Here is an 18,916-nt window from a genome sequence, read left to right on the forward strand (position 1 = left end):
TAAAAACTTGAACTAGGCTTGTATAGTCATATAAATAGATCATACTGCTTGGGTGGTGTATGGTATATTAGATAAACTAAGAGATTGTGTAGACGAGACGTAAACAGTTACGTCGTCATGCTAGCTTTGTTATTGTTTCTTTGTTTGTTTTTTTAGAACTAGTAGAAGCTCCAAGTTCTTTACCTTTGTACTTGGGGTGCCGATCTGGTGGCATTGTCATGTTTGCTTGCCTATTTCCCAGCATGCATCACTCCTTAAAAGAAAAACGACATCGTAAAGATCTCATATTATTTTGTTTTGCTTTGCTGCTTAATTTCTTTTTGCCTAAACAAACTGCTGTATCTCTGGCGCGCCTCATCAATGTCATCTGTCTGCGGTGTTTGCAATGCTTGATGTTCACTCGGTTTCTGAGTATATTAACCTGTGCTCAGGTTGCATTGCTTTTAAGACTTCTCCTGCCCAATGTCAGCACTGTTCTACCAGCATGTATCTCTGGAATGCCTCACCTTGTCTTTTTTCCCTCTCCTGGAAGCATGTCAACCTGTCCTTGTCTCCAGCATTTTACCGCCCTGTCCTGTTGTAAAAGACTTGCCATTGACACGGGACCCTTAAAATGCAGTGGTCTTTTGAAGTGGAGATGGATGTAGGTGAGATTTGGACAGAGAAACTTGTTTTGAGGCTCAGCATGTGAAGTCTGAAAAGATTAGGAAGGTTTCCAAGAGCTATCCAAAATGTCCTTCAACTTATGTTCAATAGGACCTTTTATCTGGACATTTTTGCACTTTCGCTCTCTCGGTTTTTGCTTATTGCCTTCTGAAGCATTAGGGAAAACATTTGCTCTCACATACTTGCAGAGTATAAGTTTCACAATCTAGTCTAAGAATCATATATATCGATTTAAAAATATAATCTTTTCTTATTTTCCAAATGCAATCTTTTCCTGTTTTTTTTTTGTTTGAGAAGTATTCTTTACTTTTGCATGGCAATCTTATGTCAGTGAAAAGTTTTCGAAAGTGAAGCCATTTGCAGGACCACTGCATTTTTTTGGGCCCGTTACATGAAAAGAAAGCATTGACGATATTTATTGGAAAGCGTTAGTTTAGGCCACTGTTGAACATACGGTATGAATGTATATAGTCTTCACTCTCCCAGCGTTTTCAATGATCTGTAATTTATCATTGTCAGTGACCAAAGTAGCATTTCTGGCTTTTTGCAAGTTACACTAAAATGTGATTTAACTTTCTTTTAGGTTTAATCAGAGTACCGTAGTAGTATTGAATGATTCACCCTTTTTTAACCTGTGATTCCTCCTGATTTTTTCAGTATGCAATGTACGTTGCTGAGGTATACGAAAAGTTCCAGATATATTTGTGTGATATATTGTAACTGTATACTCATAATTAACAGTGCTATCTCAGTGGCACATATGCAAAACAATTAACCATAAGTGTATGTGTTTACAAACCGTCTGACGTAGACTGTACACTAATTAATGACCAGGTAAGCAATGGAAAGTTCACACCTGTTAGCCTTTTAACTATTCCTCTTTGTTGCAATCCTGTAGCACTTATATAAATGGACTTTCTAAAGTTGCAAGGTTGTTCATTTTCTCGATGCCTCTTCACAGGTTCTGTATGATTGATGTCTGTTGGGGTTTTTTACTACTCCAAACCCCTTTCATTACTCTTCCCTTGTCTTATTCATTTCTGGAACACTTTAACATTGTAAATGAATGTGTATTGGTAGCAATAAAACTTGGTACTTGTGAAGCGGGACTCCAGATGTTTACATTTCGATGCCTGACGGCCCCCCTTAGATGTTAGCGCCCCCCTCGTGTGTCTTGTCTTGTGGTAGAGTAGCCGTAGTCATTCTAGTTGTGTGTTTTGCATGTTTGACGACGCATGTGTGCGTGCCACCATGAGGCCTTTGTCACCAGATTGCAGATTTCCTCAATAATGGCTGCGCTGTGGACACTCGGTGCATTTGAAATGTCCCGGTTCGCATGTCGCATCCCATTCGTGCCAAGGCATGGGACACGAAACGTTGTTGGGCAAGTATGTGAATGTACTTGTGTAGTGAATGTAGTGGTCTGAAGATAAAACATGTTCCCCTCCCCATCACCCATGGAGTTTGTTATGTATCTCGGCAGTGTCCTCAGGCGGAAATCCCAGACTGGGATAGTGTGACTCACTCATGTCTGGTTCCCGATGTGGCGCTGTCAGCCATAGTCCATTTCTAAACACAATGTGTTGTGCAGCTTCACCCCTTGGCAATGACCTTGATAAATCCAGAGTCTTCACTAGTAGTGTTAAGGATTAAAATGTCAAAACTACCCTGCAGAAAAGACCAGCTGACACTGGCATGAATTTGCACGCTAGGTTGGACCATCATAGCCATGCAGTTTACTGGTAAAATTAAGATAAATTCGCTCTAAGCCTAGCCTTGACCAAGAAGTCTTGCTAGTGAAGAATTCTAGTGGTCTAAATGCTTGCTTGGCTTCTTTTTCAGCAGGGTAGTTTTACTGCGTTTACATGTTGCACCGATTGCATTTACTAAGTACAGTAAGTCCTACTAATCCATTGCTATTTGATGACCAAGTCTGTGTTGCTTCGAGGCTTTAGCATGACCTGCCTGTTCTCCTGTAGGTCCAGTTTCCAAGAGCCCTCAGCACAACGAGTCTCCGTCTGCAGGCAGCGTGATGGTAAACGGCCAGAAACAGAGTCTAAGTCTCGGCCAGAGTCCAGATGGGCGTCAGCCTTCTCCTCTCACCAGCCCCTTACTGACCGACGCCGGCTTCGTTCGCACAGACGACGAGGACGAGGTTCGGAGGAAGGTTTGTCTTTTGGGGAGGGAATAGTGTGAGGTTAGCACCATGTGCTAGTAAAAACTGACTCTGGTGGGTCACTTTGGAAGATTACTGTATAATTATACATTATGTGGTTTAAGTCAAATTGTTGACAGTTGTGAGAAGGATATTCTGGTCCTCGCCGATGATGGGTTTTCAGGAATATAGTGATAAATTATATCCCAGGGGTGTCCAATCCTAATCCTGGAGGGATCAACCCCTGTTAAACACACCTGAACCAGCCCTGCTATATATAATACTACACCCCTGTTAAAACAGCTGTTTTTTGTGATGTAAAAAATGAAGATAAATCATGTCAAGAACTTTTGCACATCTAATATAAAAATTACAGCCTACGCAATGGCTCTGAAAACACATTTCAGAGAAAAAGAAAGAAAACATTGGAATAACTAACTGCATAAGTGTGCATACCCTTTTATAATAGGATATGTGGCTGTGTTAAGCAATTATCACATGCAGAAAATTGCTGAAATTAAAAGGAGAGATTTATTTTACTCAGTATTTACTCAAAATTCACTCATAATAATCAAATATTGGCAGATAAATGTGCCTGACCAATATATTGCCACTAGTTTTCACGTTTTCTTGCAAATATATACTTAAGCCCAGTTAGTTTCTCTCTTCTATGGCAAAACGTTACATTTGGACCCAGTAATTGTTTTTGTCAGCCTTTTTAACCTCCTTAATTGTAGGTCATGAACAAACACAGCATCAATCATCTCCTCCGCAGTCGATTTCTCGGACCCTCGGCTAATTTCCCATTTATATTTCACTGTGCTTGATTTGAAGGTGCACTAGACAAATTAAGGTTACAATGAGAAGTGGAAAGACTGCTTTAAAAGTGTTTCCTCATCACAAGTGTCACTGCGTTTTAGTCCAGTGTCTCTCTGTGGACGTCTCGGAATAGCAGACCTAGATAAACTCAACCTAAATTCCAGTCTTATTTAGGGCAGATTATGTAGCGGCGGAGTGAGCGGCTCAGTGAACAGTGTGTTTTACTTTGAGACGTGTGTGTGTGTGTGTGTTCACGCAGTTGAGTGAGGATAAAATTTGGTTTTGTCGTAGATCTTGTCTAGTGTTTTGCTACTTGCCATCGCACATTGACGGCACATGGTTTCTCATTCTGTAGAACATTTTATTGGAATATTCATTTTATTTATTCTGCTCTATTTTTATCAGAAGAGAAAGATATTTAAATATATTTAATCGTTTTTTGAAAATGCTTATATTTGCTGAAAGTTACATTTTTATTTTAGTACATTAGCATATTGCCTTGAAGCTAATGGACATTATCATAAAAGCCACCAAACTATCATTTTGATTTCATGGCATCTTTATGTAGAAATGTCAAAATTAATATGTTAATTTTGCGATGCATTTTTTTTACGCGTTAAAATATTTAACGCAATTTACGCAGCATCCTGTTTTTGTTTTTTTCTGACTGCCCTACAGTATATATGGGATAACACTTTATTTTACAGTGTCTTTGTTACATATGTTACATGTACCATAGTAATAACAGTAAATTATGTATAATTACATGCAACTAACCCTCAACCAAAACCTAATCCTACCCTAACCCTATATTAAGTACATGTAGTTGATTAATATTACTCAGTACTTAAATATATAATTACACTGTAACAATGACACCTTAAAATAAAGTGTAACCGTATATTGTATATACAGTATATACATTATCTTGGAGATTCAGTGAACATAAAAATATATTAAACTGTAATACTAGGTGCAATTAATGGTGATTAATTACAGAAAAATGCACGATTAATTAGTACTCTTAACAGCACTAATGGAAATATCTCCTATAATTTTTTAATTTAATTTAATTTCTCTTTCTGTCCCTCTCTCCTGCTCACAGAGGTTCCCGACCGATAAAGCGTACTTCATCGCCAAAGAGCTCCTGACCACAGAGAGAACGTATCTGAAGGATCTGGAGGTCATCACTGTGGTAAGATTGTACACACATGTGCTCTGTGTGTTTTCAGGATGTTTGTGGTCATTAAATGCCTCAAAGTCTAATGGATGTGTCTGGGACGTTGCTGCTGTGACTTATGCTGTTATGTACGTTTTGCATTAGTTTTAAATCACTTTCTCTTTTAATTTGTGCATTTTCTGAAAAAATGTATGCTGCTAACATTCCCAGTATTTGTTAAACTGTTTTCTGATAGTTACAAGGAGGTTTGAGGTGTTGGGTAGGCTGTTGCTAGGGAGATTTCAGTGGTTTTACAGGGTTTTTATAGAGAGTGAGAAAAAGTAAAACGTTTTAAAACATTTCTTGTGAGCACGCAAGAGTTTCTCATGCGCACAAACTAGTTTCATGCTCACTAAGAAACTATTGCGTGCTCATGAGAAACTTTTTGCTTGAGAAACTATTCAAAAAGTTTTTTTTTTTATTCTCGTGCGTATGCAAAAGTTTCTCGTGAGCATGCGAAAGTCTGTATATATATTTTTGTAAAGGTCCCCTTAGAGGCCTTTTACACAAAGCAAAATAAATTAAATCAGGACGTTTAATCGTACTCTGTGTCTTTATCCATTTACAAATGAAAGGGTTGACTGGAGAATTGGAGATAAGGAGTTAGTCATTGTTCCTCTGCTGTTTTCCTCCCCCGTCTGTACGTCGGGGGTGTAACGCGTCTCTTTGATGTCTTGCAAGGTAGCGGAAAGAAGCAGCAGGGCGACGCGTTTACACGTCTCATAAATATTTCCTCTTGGCTTGTGGATCTGAGGCTTTGGATCCCAGAATTCCACAAGCTCACGTTATTACAGCTGCATCTGTTCAACAGTTTGAACACCTTCTCGGATGGGAGGGTGTTCAGCATGTTGATTGGTGGTTGCCTGTTATTCAAAATGCTATAGAATCACAGTACATTTAGTGCTGGAGTCCTGATGGACGTCTTGCTGTATCCAGAACATTAGATCGAAGAGACAAAGACTCTTTATTGAGGGATTCTTCAGTCATCACGTCAGAGTCTGCTTGAGATAGTCATCACACTTTGTCTGGGGAAATGCCCACGGCATGTTTGGATCTCTATGAAGTAGTCAAATGGTTTTATAGTGTGTGATTTCATGTTTTATATGATGATGGAAGATGTCTACAAAGGCTTCAAAGGATTGATGTGGACCTCCTATTACTGTGAAGGGTCATTTGAATGAAAATTCAATTTAAATAAGTGTTCACGCTCATCCAGAACATTGTGTTTGTCAAATTATTTTGTGGAAAAAGAGGCTCATTAACATAATGACTGCCCACATTTACATGTCAACACCTATTTAACAGCCATTTAGTAGTCATTTTAATGATTAATTGTTTAAAGATGGCGATCTTGATTCGAACACCCACGCAATCTGATTCCTAAATGACAAGTTGACCTTTTGAAAGTAACTTCAATAAAGATTGTATCAATTACTTAATTACACCCTTAGGTGGCGACAAGTGACTGTTAAAAATGTGTTTGTAATTGAATCATTCATTCAAGAGATTTGTTCAGAAAATGCTGATTCATCCTGTAATAAAACAAGTGAAGTCTTCATGAGTGAGTCATTAGCCGCGTTTCCATTACTCTTCAAATTGCGTAAATTGAAAATACGCCCAATGGAAACACGTAAATTTCGTAAAAACTCCCATTTATCGCAAAAAAGTTTTTACGCTCACATGAGGTGGTTTTTCAGGCAATTCGAAAAAGAAATATTTCGCAAAACTGCACTGGAAACTGTTTTTGCGCATTTACAGTCAGCTGAGGTAGATGACGCGGTGTGTTTGGACAGAATGAGACAGAGCTCTTTATTAAATTCATAAAAGACTAAATAATTACAGGAATACTGGATTCTAAACCTCTAATAAATGCCACAATCAAGAGCTCGAAGCAGATCTGAGGGAGAAACACCCAGAAACACCTCATATGTGTCGCTCACGAGTATAATAAGGCTCGTTCCTTACCATTAATGCTTGGAAAACACACATACATCATCTTCGATTAATAATAATGACAGTGCAGTGGCTGGGATACAGTACATAATCCTACCAACATCCGTCGCCATGGTTTTTTGAATGATTTTACTTATCGCGAGAGTTTTAGTCGCATAACATCGGTTAATGTAAACGCCGTCATTTCGCAATAGTTTTTTGTCGACATTTAGAAAAAATCGCAAAAGTTTTGCGCAAATCTGTAATGGAAACGCGACTATTGAATCATTCACTCAAACTTATTTCTTTTTTAAAAAATTGATCATTCAGAGTAATTATTTTTTTCTAAATAGACTGCAGCAATGAACATTTTGTCAGAACCTTTAGTAAATTACGCTAATTTGTTTAGTTGTCTGTTCAAAATCGCAGGAGAATCATGATTTCGTGAAATTATTCACAATGGATCCAGAATCGTGCAGCTCTACTATTTAGTGACTTGACCTGATGAACATTAGCAGAGCTTATTTACATATAAAAGTCTCGAGAAACGGAGAGAAGGGAAAATGATTTTATAACGGTTTTTGGTCCAAGAAAGCATCGCTGATATTTGCTGTTCTAATGTTTCTCTTCCTTTTCATGTGATTTCAGTCCTTTCAGAAGTCCATTGGGAAGGATGAAGCCATGCCGGATTCCTTGAGAAATCTCATATTTGCCAATTTCGAACCGGTTTACAAATTCCATGAGACCTTCCTGAAAGAAGTGGAGCAGCGACTGGCTCAGTGGTGCGTATCTCAAATAAAGGTGTGTGTGTGTGTTGTATTGGTGTCAGGAATGTGTACAATCTGTGCCAATCATAACAGACACACACCTCAATCTGTCACATTAGTTTAATACACTATTACATGCCTTTTCATCTGCGAGTCAAACGCTCTATTAAATCTAGTTGGCTGAAATACATTATTATTAATGTTGTGACATTATTTAAAGACATTTTCTGCTGCATTTTTTTTCTAACAACACCCTTTAGTCATAATATTGTATAGTTTGATGCTGGTGGTCTGGTGACCCTCTCCAGCCTTCATAACTAGTTTAACTAGTCACCAGCTTTTATCAGCCTGGACCAGTTTGGAAAAGAGAAATCAATATTATTTGGAAAATAAATATTTATATGTTTTTTTTATTGTTTATATTAGTCAAATAACTATTGTGCATTTTTTATTTTTTTATTTTTTTTATAATTGAAATATATATATATATATTTCAATTATAAAAAAAAAAAAAAAAATGCACAATAGTTATTTGACTAATTAATATTGGATTAAAAACTACAATTAAAAGTATAATTTTTTTTTGGAACCTGTGATACTTTTTTTCAGGATTCACTGATGAATAAAAAGTTCAAAAGAACAGCATTTATTCAAAATAGAATTTATTTATTTTAGGGCTGTCAAACGATTAATCGCGATTAATCGCATCCAAAATAAAAGTTTGTGTTTACATAATTTATGTCTGTGTATGGAGTATAATTATTTTCTATATATAAATAAACACACATGCATATATATATTTAAGAAAATGTGTTATTTATATATAAAATATTTATATATAATATAAATTATATATAATATAAATATATATACACAGTATATACATGCAAATATTTCTTAAATATATATGCATGTGTGTGTATTTATATATAGAAAATAATTATACTCCGTACACACACATGTATTATGTAAAAACAAACTTTTATTTTGGATGCGATTAATCGTTTGACAGCCCTAATTTATTTATTTATTTACTTACTTTTTACAATTTTATCAATTTTATCAATTTAACACATCCTTGCAGAATAAAAGTATTAATTTCTTTAAAAAAAAAAAAAGAAAAAAAAATACTGTCCCCAAACTTTTATATTGTTACAGATTTATATTTTAAATAAATGCTATTCTTTTGTAATGTTTTTTTTTTTTCACATCAAAGAATCCTGAAAAAAGTATCACAGGTTATAAAAAAATATTAAGCATCACGAGTACAACTGTTTCAAACACTGATAATAAATCAGCATATTAGAATGATTTATGTTTTTTTGTGTGTGTGTGTATGTGTATATATATACACACATACATACATACATACAGTTTATGTTTTATATTATGTGTCTGTATTTCTGTGTTATATTTCTATATTATATTAATATCCGTTTCTGTATCAGCCAAATCAATGTTGTGTCATAAGACACACTCGTCATCTCATCTCTTTAGAGCGCGAGTCCCTAGAAATGCTCAAGATCATCAGGCCGTTCAGAACAAACCTGTAGTGTGTGTGATCTCTGACCCGACAGCATAATGTGTCCTGACAGACACTGATGGAGCTCGAGTCAGTAACGTTCTCTCGCCTGTAACGTTTAACATGGTCCGTGGGGAGCCGGTTTGGACCGGTGTTCAAAGACAGGATGATGAATCGTGGTTTTTGTGTTGGGTGGCTCTCAGTGAGGGTTTAGGGGAACGGCTCAACAGTGTGATAGATGACGCGAGTCCACTGATGTTCAGGAAGAGTTGAGTTCAGTGAGGAACGATGTGCAACAGAGACATCTACTGGAGGACATGAGCACTTCGCTTCAAGACTTAAAGTCCCCCTGTGGGGAAAATCCAGCTTTTAATGTTGTTTATATGTCTATGTGGTGTTTTTAATCTGCTTTAAGATAAACCATGTGTAAATTCATAAGTCGACACCATTGCTGAGTATTTCCTCCTTAAAACTGCAGTGAACCAAAGACAGTCTCAAAAACACGTCACAAACTACCTTGTAACCAATCAGATCAACGTGTGATCGTCAACCAGTGGATCTCTGAGCTGAGTGAGTGAGTGGAGGCGGGGCTCATTTGCATATTCATAGAACCGTGTATACTTAATGAGGCCAGTTACATTCAAGATATTTTAAGGCACGATGTAAATCACTTTTGGTGATCAAAGATCAGTTTCAAGTGATAAAATGATTGACTACGGGGGGACTTTAAAGGACTACTTCACCCAAAATTAAAACTCAGCCTTATTTTGTTCAAACCTGTGCGACTCTTTTCTGTCAAACACAAATGTCAATGTTTAGCAGATGTGCAAGATGCTTATTCAGTGAAAGTAAGTAGAGACTGGGGCTGTCAAGCACAAACAAGGGAAAAATCCTTAATATTATAATCAATACGTCAATAAGACTATATTCCAAGTTTTCTGAAGTGAGGAACAGATCTTAGTCATTATTCACTCCAACAAAGCTTTTAAATCTCATTCAGACTTGCATTGAACTTCATTTAATGACAGTGGTGACTGATCTCAAGTTTTGGTATTATTACCAGTGTTGTAGTAAAATATTTTGGGCATAAACTATGGCTAATTAGCATTAGGATATCTGTAGCATTTTAGCATGTTTGTTGCTGCACAACGTTTGCTTCAGTCATAAAACGCTTGTGTTGATTGTTCTCAGGGAAGGCAGATCGAACGCTCACATTAAAGGAGATTACCAGCGCGTCGGGGACGTCATGCTGAAGAACATCCAGGGTTTGAAGGTCAGAACATCTACATCTCTTGTAGGAGAATGCTTTTCTTTCATATCAGTGAGATGTTCGTTATGGGCATCTTGCTTTTCCCTCTTGAATTTCTCTATGATATGTGTTCATGTGCCTCAGTGCTTTCATTGTGTGACATACAAATGTTTGAAAAAGTCACAAACCGCATAAACACAATATAATATAATACACACACACACACACACATGTATGTATATATATATATATATATATATATATATATATATATATATATATATATATATATATATATTGTTTATGTATATGTACATATACATAATACATACAGTATATATAACCACATAAGCACAATACACACACACACACACACACACATATATATATATATATATATATATATATATATATATATATATATATCAGATACGTTGCAATATACTGTACTATACTAAACTCCATACTGTATGATTAATGTTCAGATACCATGGTATTTACAAAGAATACTATAATATTGGTATTGTTGGAGTATCATCATTCAGTAGTGTATTTTTGGCTATGGTATGATGGTAATTTGAAACAGTGCTATTTTAGTTTTATTAATATTTTGAATTAGCTTTTATTTTTATGTTTTTATATTTCAGGTTAATTTAATTTTTTTTTTTGTAATTTCGTCATTTAGTTCGCTTATGTCATTTTTATTTTATTTTATTTTTTAAAATATTGCCATTTAGGTAAAAAAAAAAATGTTATTGTTTTTTTTTTATGGTTTTTATTTATTTCCAGCTAATAATTTTAGTGCTTCAACTTCAACAGTTTATTGCCAAGTCAACATTTCAAATTTTCAACTAATATTTAGATTTGATTAAATTTCAGGTTTATTATAATTAACAGAAATGTTTTGAATAGTTTTAGTTAATACCTACCTGTAACCAATCAGATCAACGTGTGATCGTCAGCGAGTGGATCTCTGAGCTGCGTGGAGGCGGGGCTCATTTGCATATTCATAGAGCGCGTATACTTAATGAGGCAAGGGTGTCGAGTTACATTCAAGATATTTCCTTTTTTTTCAAGGAAAAAACTTTTAAATATGTCATTTTGGTGATCATAGATGAGTTTTAAGGGATAAAATGATTGACTTCAACAGAAATGTTTTTAATAGTGTTGGTTAATATGGTAGCGTGGTGTTCTGAGCATCATCACAGATGTTTGAGCTGGTCGTCTCTGTGTCCTCAGCTGCTGACGGCTCATCTTCAGAAGCATTCGGAGGCGTTGCTGGAGCTGGAGAGAATGAGCCACTCGTCCCGGAAGCTGGAGAGTTTGTGTCGAGACTTTGAGCTTCAGAAAGTCTGTTACCTGCCGCTCAACATCTTCTTCCTTCGCCCGCTTCACCGTCTCATGCACTACAAGCAGATCCTGGAGCGCCTCTGCAAACACTATCCACCGACACACGACGACTTCAGAGACTCGCGAGGTGCGCGACCCAATGCTTTCACGCCGTCAGCAGGGCTCCACATTAAGACTTTTTTTGTCATTTGTCATTCACTTGTCCAGAAAAAAAAACAATTGTCTCAATATATACTCAATATTCTCATCAGTGTTCAGTTAGCTTAATTATATATATGTGTGTATATATATGTATATATGTATATGTATATATATGTATATATATATTTTTTTTATATTTTAAGTGAATCATGTATATGTATATATATGTATATATGATATATGTATATATATATATTTATTTATTTATTTAATCTGCATATTGTTATATCTGCACCTTCACCCCCTAATCTTATTAAATGTATGCTTCATCTTTCATTTCAAATTCCTAAATTTGATCAATAAATTTAATTAGAATAAAAGACACACTAAAAAAAATGAAAAGTGCATTAAATAATGGTATGATATTGCTTTAAATATTTTTGAATATGCAAATAAGAAATGTTGGAAAGAATGATACTTTTAAACATAACACTAAACCTCCAGTAGGTGGCGGCAGGGGACCGTCTTAATGAGCGAGTCATTGAATCGTTCATTCAAACGATTCGATCAAACGACTCATTCATTCAAGAATGAGGCATTTGTTTATGAATGGGTCATTGAATCTTTGACTCAAAAATTCGTTGTCCCTTTAAAAAAACCACTTGTCATGGACAAGCGTTAACATCGAGCCCTGCCGTCAGGTGTCCGAGACTTCCTTCTAATCATGACTTTTGTCTGTTCCAGCTGCGCTTGCTGATATTTCTGAGATGGTTGTGCAGCTTCACGGCACCCTCATTAAGATGGAGAACTTCCAGAAACTTCTGGAGCTCAAGAAGGACCTCGTTGGCGTCGACAGTCTCGCCGTTCCTGGACGGGTCAGTTCTCGAAATCAAGTTTTATTAATATAGCACATTTAAAAACAGCAAGCACAGCTGACCAAAGTGCTGAACAACATAGAAAATGAAGAAACACAGGGCAAAACACACATTTATGGCAGAAGCTCACAGTGAATTGTAAGCCAAGGAAAAGAAATAGGTTTTAGGAGATGATTTAAAAGTTGTTAAGGACTGTTCTGATCTGATATACGCTGGTGTGAAATCATTGAGCATGTTGCTGAATGTGAATGTGTTGTAGTCTCTCTCTCGTTGACCTGCTTGTGTCTGTTCTGGCAGGAGTTTATCAGGCTCGGTTGTCTCAGCAAACTCTCTGGAAAAGGTCTTCAGCAGAGGATGTTCTTCCTGGTAAGAGTCGCTCACTCTCATATTACTAGACGTCTATTAGTTAGTTAGTTAGTTAGTTAGTTAGTTATTATAACCTATTCAGACTTTGTGGCATCTCTTAATAAAAGTTCTGTACGGGTATTTTATTCTGAATATATATATTGACTATATACGTACAGTGAATAGTACAAAGGTACTTGAATGTTACTGTTTTATTTTTTGTTTTGATATTTTAATTTTAATTCATTTGGATTTATATTATTTTATGAATTCTTTATTTGATAATTTATTTATTTTTTAACTGTTATTTTTTTATTAAAGGGTTAGTTCACCCAAAAATGAAAATTCTGTCAGTAATTACTCACCCTCATGTTGTTCCAACCGCGTAAGACCTTCGTTCATCTTCGGAACACAAATTAAGATATTTTTGATGAAATCAGAGCTATGTCTCACTCCTCCATAGGCTGCTATGTGACCGAAACTTGCTGGCCCAGAAAAGTTATTAAAGAGATCGTTAATATAGTCCAAGTGACTCCAGTGGCTCAATCTTAAGTATATCAAGCGACGAGAATACTTTTTGTGCGCAAAAACAAACAAAAATAACGACTTTATTCCACTATTCATTTCCTTCTCTCTGGACCTCTAGTTGGTTCGCGTAGTGTTTTTGCGCAGCGCGTCTGTGTTACACGTCACCACGTAGGCTCACTATTGGCCGACGCCGGTCATGTGTGTGATGCATGATGACGTGCAACACAGACGCGCAGCGCAAAAACACTACGAGGCCCAGAGAGAAGGAAATGAAAAGTGGAATAAAGTCGTTATTTTTGTTTGTTTTTGCGCACAAAAAGTATTCTCGTCGCTTGATATACTTAAGATTGAGCCACTGGAGTCAAGTCAAGTCAAGTCAAGTCAAGTTTATTTATATAGCGCTTTTCACAACACAGGTTGTATCAAAGCAGCTTCACAGTAATAAATTAGAACAATACATCAATGTTTGTTTCTAGTGGAACGTCTACGTTCGGTAATGCTGATCAATAGTATCGTTGATTGATTAATTCAATTAAATATCCCCAAATATCCCCAACTGAGCAAGCCAAAGGCAACAGTGGCAAGGAACCGAAAAACTCCATCAGGTGACCTAATGGAGAAAAAAAAACCTTGGGAGAACCCGGGCTCAGTCGGGGGCCAGTTCTCCTCTGGCGTTTATGAACTAGAGGTCGGATTTAACTGTAGGATTAAAAGTATTATATGAATGCCTGGCTGAAGAGATGCGTCTTTAATCTAGTTTTAAACTGGGAGAGTGAGTCTGAGCAACGAACAGTATCCGGAAGACTATTCCAGAGTTTTGGTGCTAAATGTGAAAATGCTCTCCCTCCTTTGGTGGATCTGGATATCCTAGGTATGACCAAAAGCCTCGAATTTAGTGATCTTAAAGAGCGCGATGGATTATAGGGCGATAGAAGATCGGTTAAATAGACTGGAGCTAAGCCGTTTAGGGCTTTATAAGTCAGTAGCAATACCTTGTAATTAATACGGGACTTTATAGGTAACCAATGTAGGGATGATAAAATCGGTGTTATATGATCATATTTTCTTGATCTAGTTAGAACTCTAGCGGTGGCATTTTGGACTAACTGTAGCTTGTTTATTAAGGATGCAGGACAACCGGCTAATAACGCATTATAGTAATCTAGTCTCGAGGTCATGAATGCATGAACTAACTTTTCTGCGTCAGAAACTGATAGCATATTACGTAGCTTAGCAATGTTTCTAAGGTGGAAAAATATAACACCCAGGTCTTTTACTGTAGAGGATGAAGTAACAGGACATCCTACTATGTTAAAGTTGTATTGTGAGAGGTTTTGTGGGTGGTTTTTTGAACCGATAAGTAGTACCTCTGTCTTGTCTGGATTTAATAAAAGAAAATTATGCGTCATCCAATCTTTTATATCTTTAACACACTCTGTCAATTTGGATAATTTAGCGTTTTCATCTGGCCGTGATGAAATATAGATTTGAGTGTCATCAGCATAACAATGGAAACTAATTCCATGTTTCCTTATAATATTTCCAAGTGGCAGCATATATATTGAGAATAATAGAGGGCCTAACACAGATCCCTGCGGCACTCCATAGTTTACTGGAGTTATGATAGATTTTTCTCCATTTAAATAAACAAAATGGTAGCGGTCAGATAAATACGATCTAAACCAGCTTAATGCTTGTCCTTGAACACCAGTATAATTTTGTAGTCGATCTAAGAGTATTGTATGATCTATAGTATCGAACGCAGCACTAAGATCAAGTAAAACTAATATTGAGATACAGCCTTGGTCAGAAGCTAAAAGTAAATCATTTGTGATTTTAACGAGCGCAGTTTCAGTGCTATGATGCGGCCTGAATCCAGACTGAAACTTTTCATAGGTGTCATTTTCTTGTAAGAAAGAGCCCAGTTGAGCGGACACAACTTTTTCTAGTATTTTAGACATAAAAGGTAGATTTGAAATGGGTCTATAATTTACTAGATTATTCGGATCTAATTGTGGTTTCTTAATGAGAGGTTTTATAACTGCCAATTTAAATATTCTTGGAACATGACCTAAAGATAAAGACGAGTTAATAATATTGAGGAGAGGCTCTTCCACTACAGGTAACACTTCTTTCAATAGTTTAGTTGGTATGGGATCTAATAAACATGTTGTTGTTTTAGAGGAAATGATAAATTTATTTAACTCTTTTTGTTCTATAGTTGAAAAGCACTGTAATTGTTCTTGCGGCGTGATAATTGAGGCTGAATTATAAGGCGCGATTGAGGATTGAACGTTTACAATTGTGGTTCTGATGTTTTCTATTTTCTCAGTGAAGAACTTCATGAAATCATTACTACTAAACTGTAATGGAATACTTTGTTCAGGAGACATCTGTTTATTTGTTAGTCTCGCCACGGTGTTAAATAAGAACTTAGGATTGTTATGGTTGTTTTCTATTAGTTTGCGTAGATGCTCAGCCCTGGCCGCTTTTAGGGCCTTTTTAGGAGCCGCTCACATATCGCGCCTAAAAACGCGTTGAAAACGCTAGGCGCGCCGCGTTCTCCTTTTTTCCAAAGCGCTCGGGTGGTTGCGCTCCGGAGGCGTCTGTCGTTGCTAAGCTTGGTTCTTGTCACGTGACCTGCGGTGCGCTTGCGGCATTCTGAAAAGTTGAGATGTTTTTATCTCGATGCGGCGCGGACGCGCTTGGAAAAAACGAGCGCGTCGCACCGCGACCGCGTCGCTTCCATTATGAGCGCGCATACCGCGCGGCTACATTTGAAATAACGAACTTGCGCGCGCAAAAGACGCGATATGTGAGCGGCCCCTTATAACGTGACATACTGTCTTTCCATGCGATTCTAAAGACCTCTAAGTTGGTTTGTTTCCATTTACGCTCTAAATTACGGGTTTCTCTCTTTAGAACACGCGTAGTACTGTTGTACCATGGTGCTTTACTTTTCTCTCTGACCTTTTTTAATCTAATGGGCGCAACAATATCCAATGATCCAGAGAGAATGGTGCTCATAGTGCTAGTTAATTCCTCAAGTTCATCTGTTTGTTTGGGTTCACTGAGCAGCAGAGACAGATCCGATAAGCTGTTTGAAAAATTATCTATGGTGGATGGAAGGATTGTTCTGCCTAATCGATAACGCGGCGCAGCATGATATATTACAGGAGTACGTAATATGCAAGTTACCATGTAATGGTCAGTGACATCGTCACTTTGTGGAATGATATCTATATCGGTTGGATCGGTTCCATGTGATATAATTAAATCGAGTGTATGATTAAATCGATGAGTCGGTCCGGTTATGTTTTGCTTGACCCCAAAGGAGTTTAATAAATCAGTAAACGCAGCCCCTAACGCATCATTTTGATTATCTACATGGATATTAAAGTCTCCAACAATTAATGCTTTATCGAAGTTAACTAATAGGTCTGAGAGAAAATCTGCAAACTCTTTTAGGAAATCAGCGTAAGGCCCAGGCGGTCTATATACGGTAGCCAAGGCTAGAGATAATAGGGATGTTTTTCTATCATCTAAGAGCGTAACATTTAGTACAAGTACTTCAAATGAAATAAACTTATAACCCGTTTTCTGAGTAACATTGAGAAAATCTCTATAGATTGTTGCAACACCGCCGCCACGACCATTCAGACGGGGCTCGTGCTTATAGGAGTATCCAGGAGGAGTAGACTCATTTAAACCAAAATAATCATTTGGTTTAAGCCAGGTTTCAGTAAGGCAAAGTACATCGAAGCTATTATCTGTGACTATTTCATTTACAATAACTGCCTTAGGTGTGAGTGATCTAATGTTTAAAAGACCTAGCTTTAAAAATTGTTTTTGATTACCAATAGCAACATTTTCTGGTTTAATAACAATTAGATTTTTTCTAGATCCTGCAGTAGATTTATGATTTGATCTCACTAAACGAGGAATAGACACAGTTTCTATGCAATGTTCTACACTATTTATATCAGTTAAATTGGTGCAGCAGAGACTATGATTTGGACTTTTGTTTACTAGTCAAAAGGTATTTAACATTTTGGAGATGTTATCTGACAGAAGATCCGATCCGAATCTGTTTGGGTGTAAGCCATCACTTGGACTATATTAACGATCTCTTTAATAACTTTTCTGGGCCAGCAAGTTTCGGTCACATAGCAGCCTATGGAGGAGTGAGACATAGCTCAGATTTCATCAAAAATATCTTAATTTGTGTTCCGAAGATGAACGAAGGTCTTACGCGGTTGGAACAACATGAGGGTGAGTAATTACTGACAGAATTTTCATTTTTGGGTGAACTAACCCTTTAATGTTTTATTTTTTTTTAAATGTTGTTTGTTTTATTTAATAATTTATTGGTTTTTTATCTATAATTTGTGTAATTTGTTATGTTTTTTATTATTTGTTTTATTTTAAATTATTTATTTTTGGATTCTTTTATATTTTTATATTTTGTTTTAAATATTTTTATTTTATTAATAATAATAATAATAATAATTACAGTATTATTAATAATATTATAAAATTATATAATAATAATAATAATAATAACAAAAACAACAAGACTATTATTATTTATTTGTATATTATATATTTAATGATAATAGTAACTAATAATAATAATATTGTTGTTGTTTTATTGTTTGTTATTATTTAATTATATATTGTCATATATTTAATATTAATAGTTTGTTGTTATAATAGCATGTATTATACTTATAATATTATTTATTATATTAAATGATTATGCTATATTTATTTGTTATTTTTATTTTATGTGTTGATTTTATTTATCCATGATATTACCATGTTTTTTGGACCTCTACTATAGTAATACCGTGATATTCTTCAATATTTAATGATATTCAAGTGTCTTAGACTCCTGGCTGAAGTGAATCATCTTTCTTGATGGTTTTACGAGAGATAAAATAACAAATCCTAATTTTTTCCTTTCACATCTTGAAATTGTTTGCAGTTCAATGATGTTCTGATGTACACGAGTCGCGGGATGACAGCATCTAATCAGTTCAAAGTTCACGGCCAGCTTCCTCTGTATGGCATGACGGTGGGTATTTTTTGATTAATTTTGGTCCATATAGAGTGACTTTAACGTTCAGTACTCAACTGAGTGAACATCACAATATTCCCTCTGTTGTTTTGGACGTGTTCCCGCTGCCTCCGTCTCTACATTCACACAGACAGGAGATCTATTGTTCTGCAGCTCCAGCGCGTCTCAGTAAATTGCGTATCGTATGTAAATGTAATTGACCGTTCGCAAAGACCCGCCCCCTTTAGTTACTGTTGCTATGTCCGACAAGCCACGCCCCTCTCACGCC

General features: G+C 36.2%; 1 protein-coding gene across 3 annotated transcripts in view; it reads left to right on the forward strand.

Moving 5' to 3' along the window:
- The window catches only part of farp1 (FERM, RhoGEF (ARHGEF) and pleckstrin domain protein 1 (chondrocyte-derived)), a 92,106-nt gene that overhangs the window by 57,776 nt on the left and 15,414 nt on the right, over positions 1-18,916 (forward strand). For 2 of the 3 annotated variants that reach the window (XM_081360977.1, XM_081360978.1), the window contains exons 14-21: positions 2,646-2,833; positions 4,746-4,835; positions 7,440-7,573; positions 10,272-10,353; positions 11,569-11,806; positions 12,565-12,695; positions 12,993-13,061; positions 18,556-18,645. In XM_081360977.1, the coding sequence (XP_081217103.1) occupies positions 2,646-2,833; positions 4,746-4,835; positions 7,440-7,573; positions 10,272-10,353; positions 11,569-11,806; positions 12,565-12,695; positions 12,993-13,061; positions 18,556-18,645 (1,022 nt within the window). The remainder of the gene's footprint in view (positions 1-2,645; positions 2,834-4,745; positions 4,836-7,439; positions 7,574-10,271; positions 10,354-11,568; positions 11,807-12,564; positions 12,696-12,992; positions 13,062-18,555; positions 18,646-18,916) is intronic. The other variant, XM_081360979.1, reaches the window with a different exon arrangement.

This window comes from Scardinius erythrophthalmus, assembly GCF_964197995.2.
Source record: "Scardinius erythrophthalmus genome assembly, chromosome: 3".
NCBI lineage: Eukaryota > Metazoa > Chordata > Actinopteri > Cypriniformes > Leuciscidae > Scardinius > Scardinius erythrophthalmus.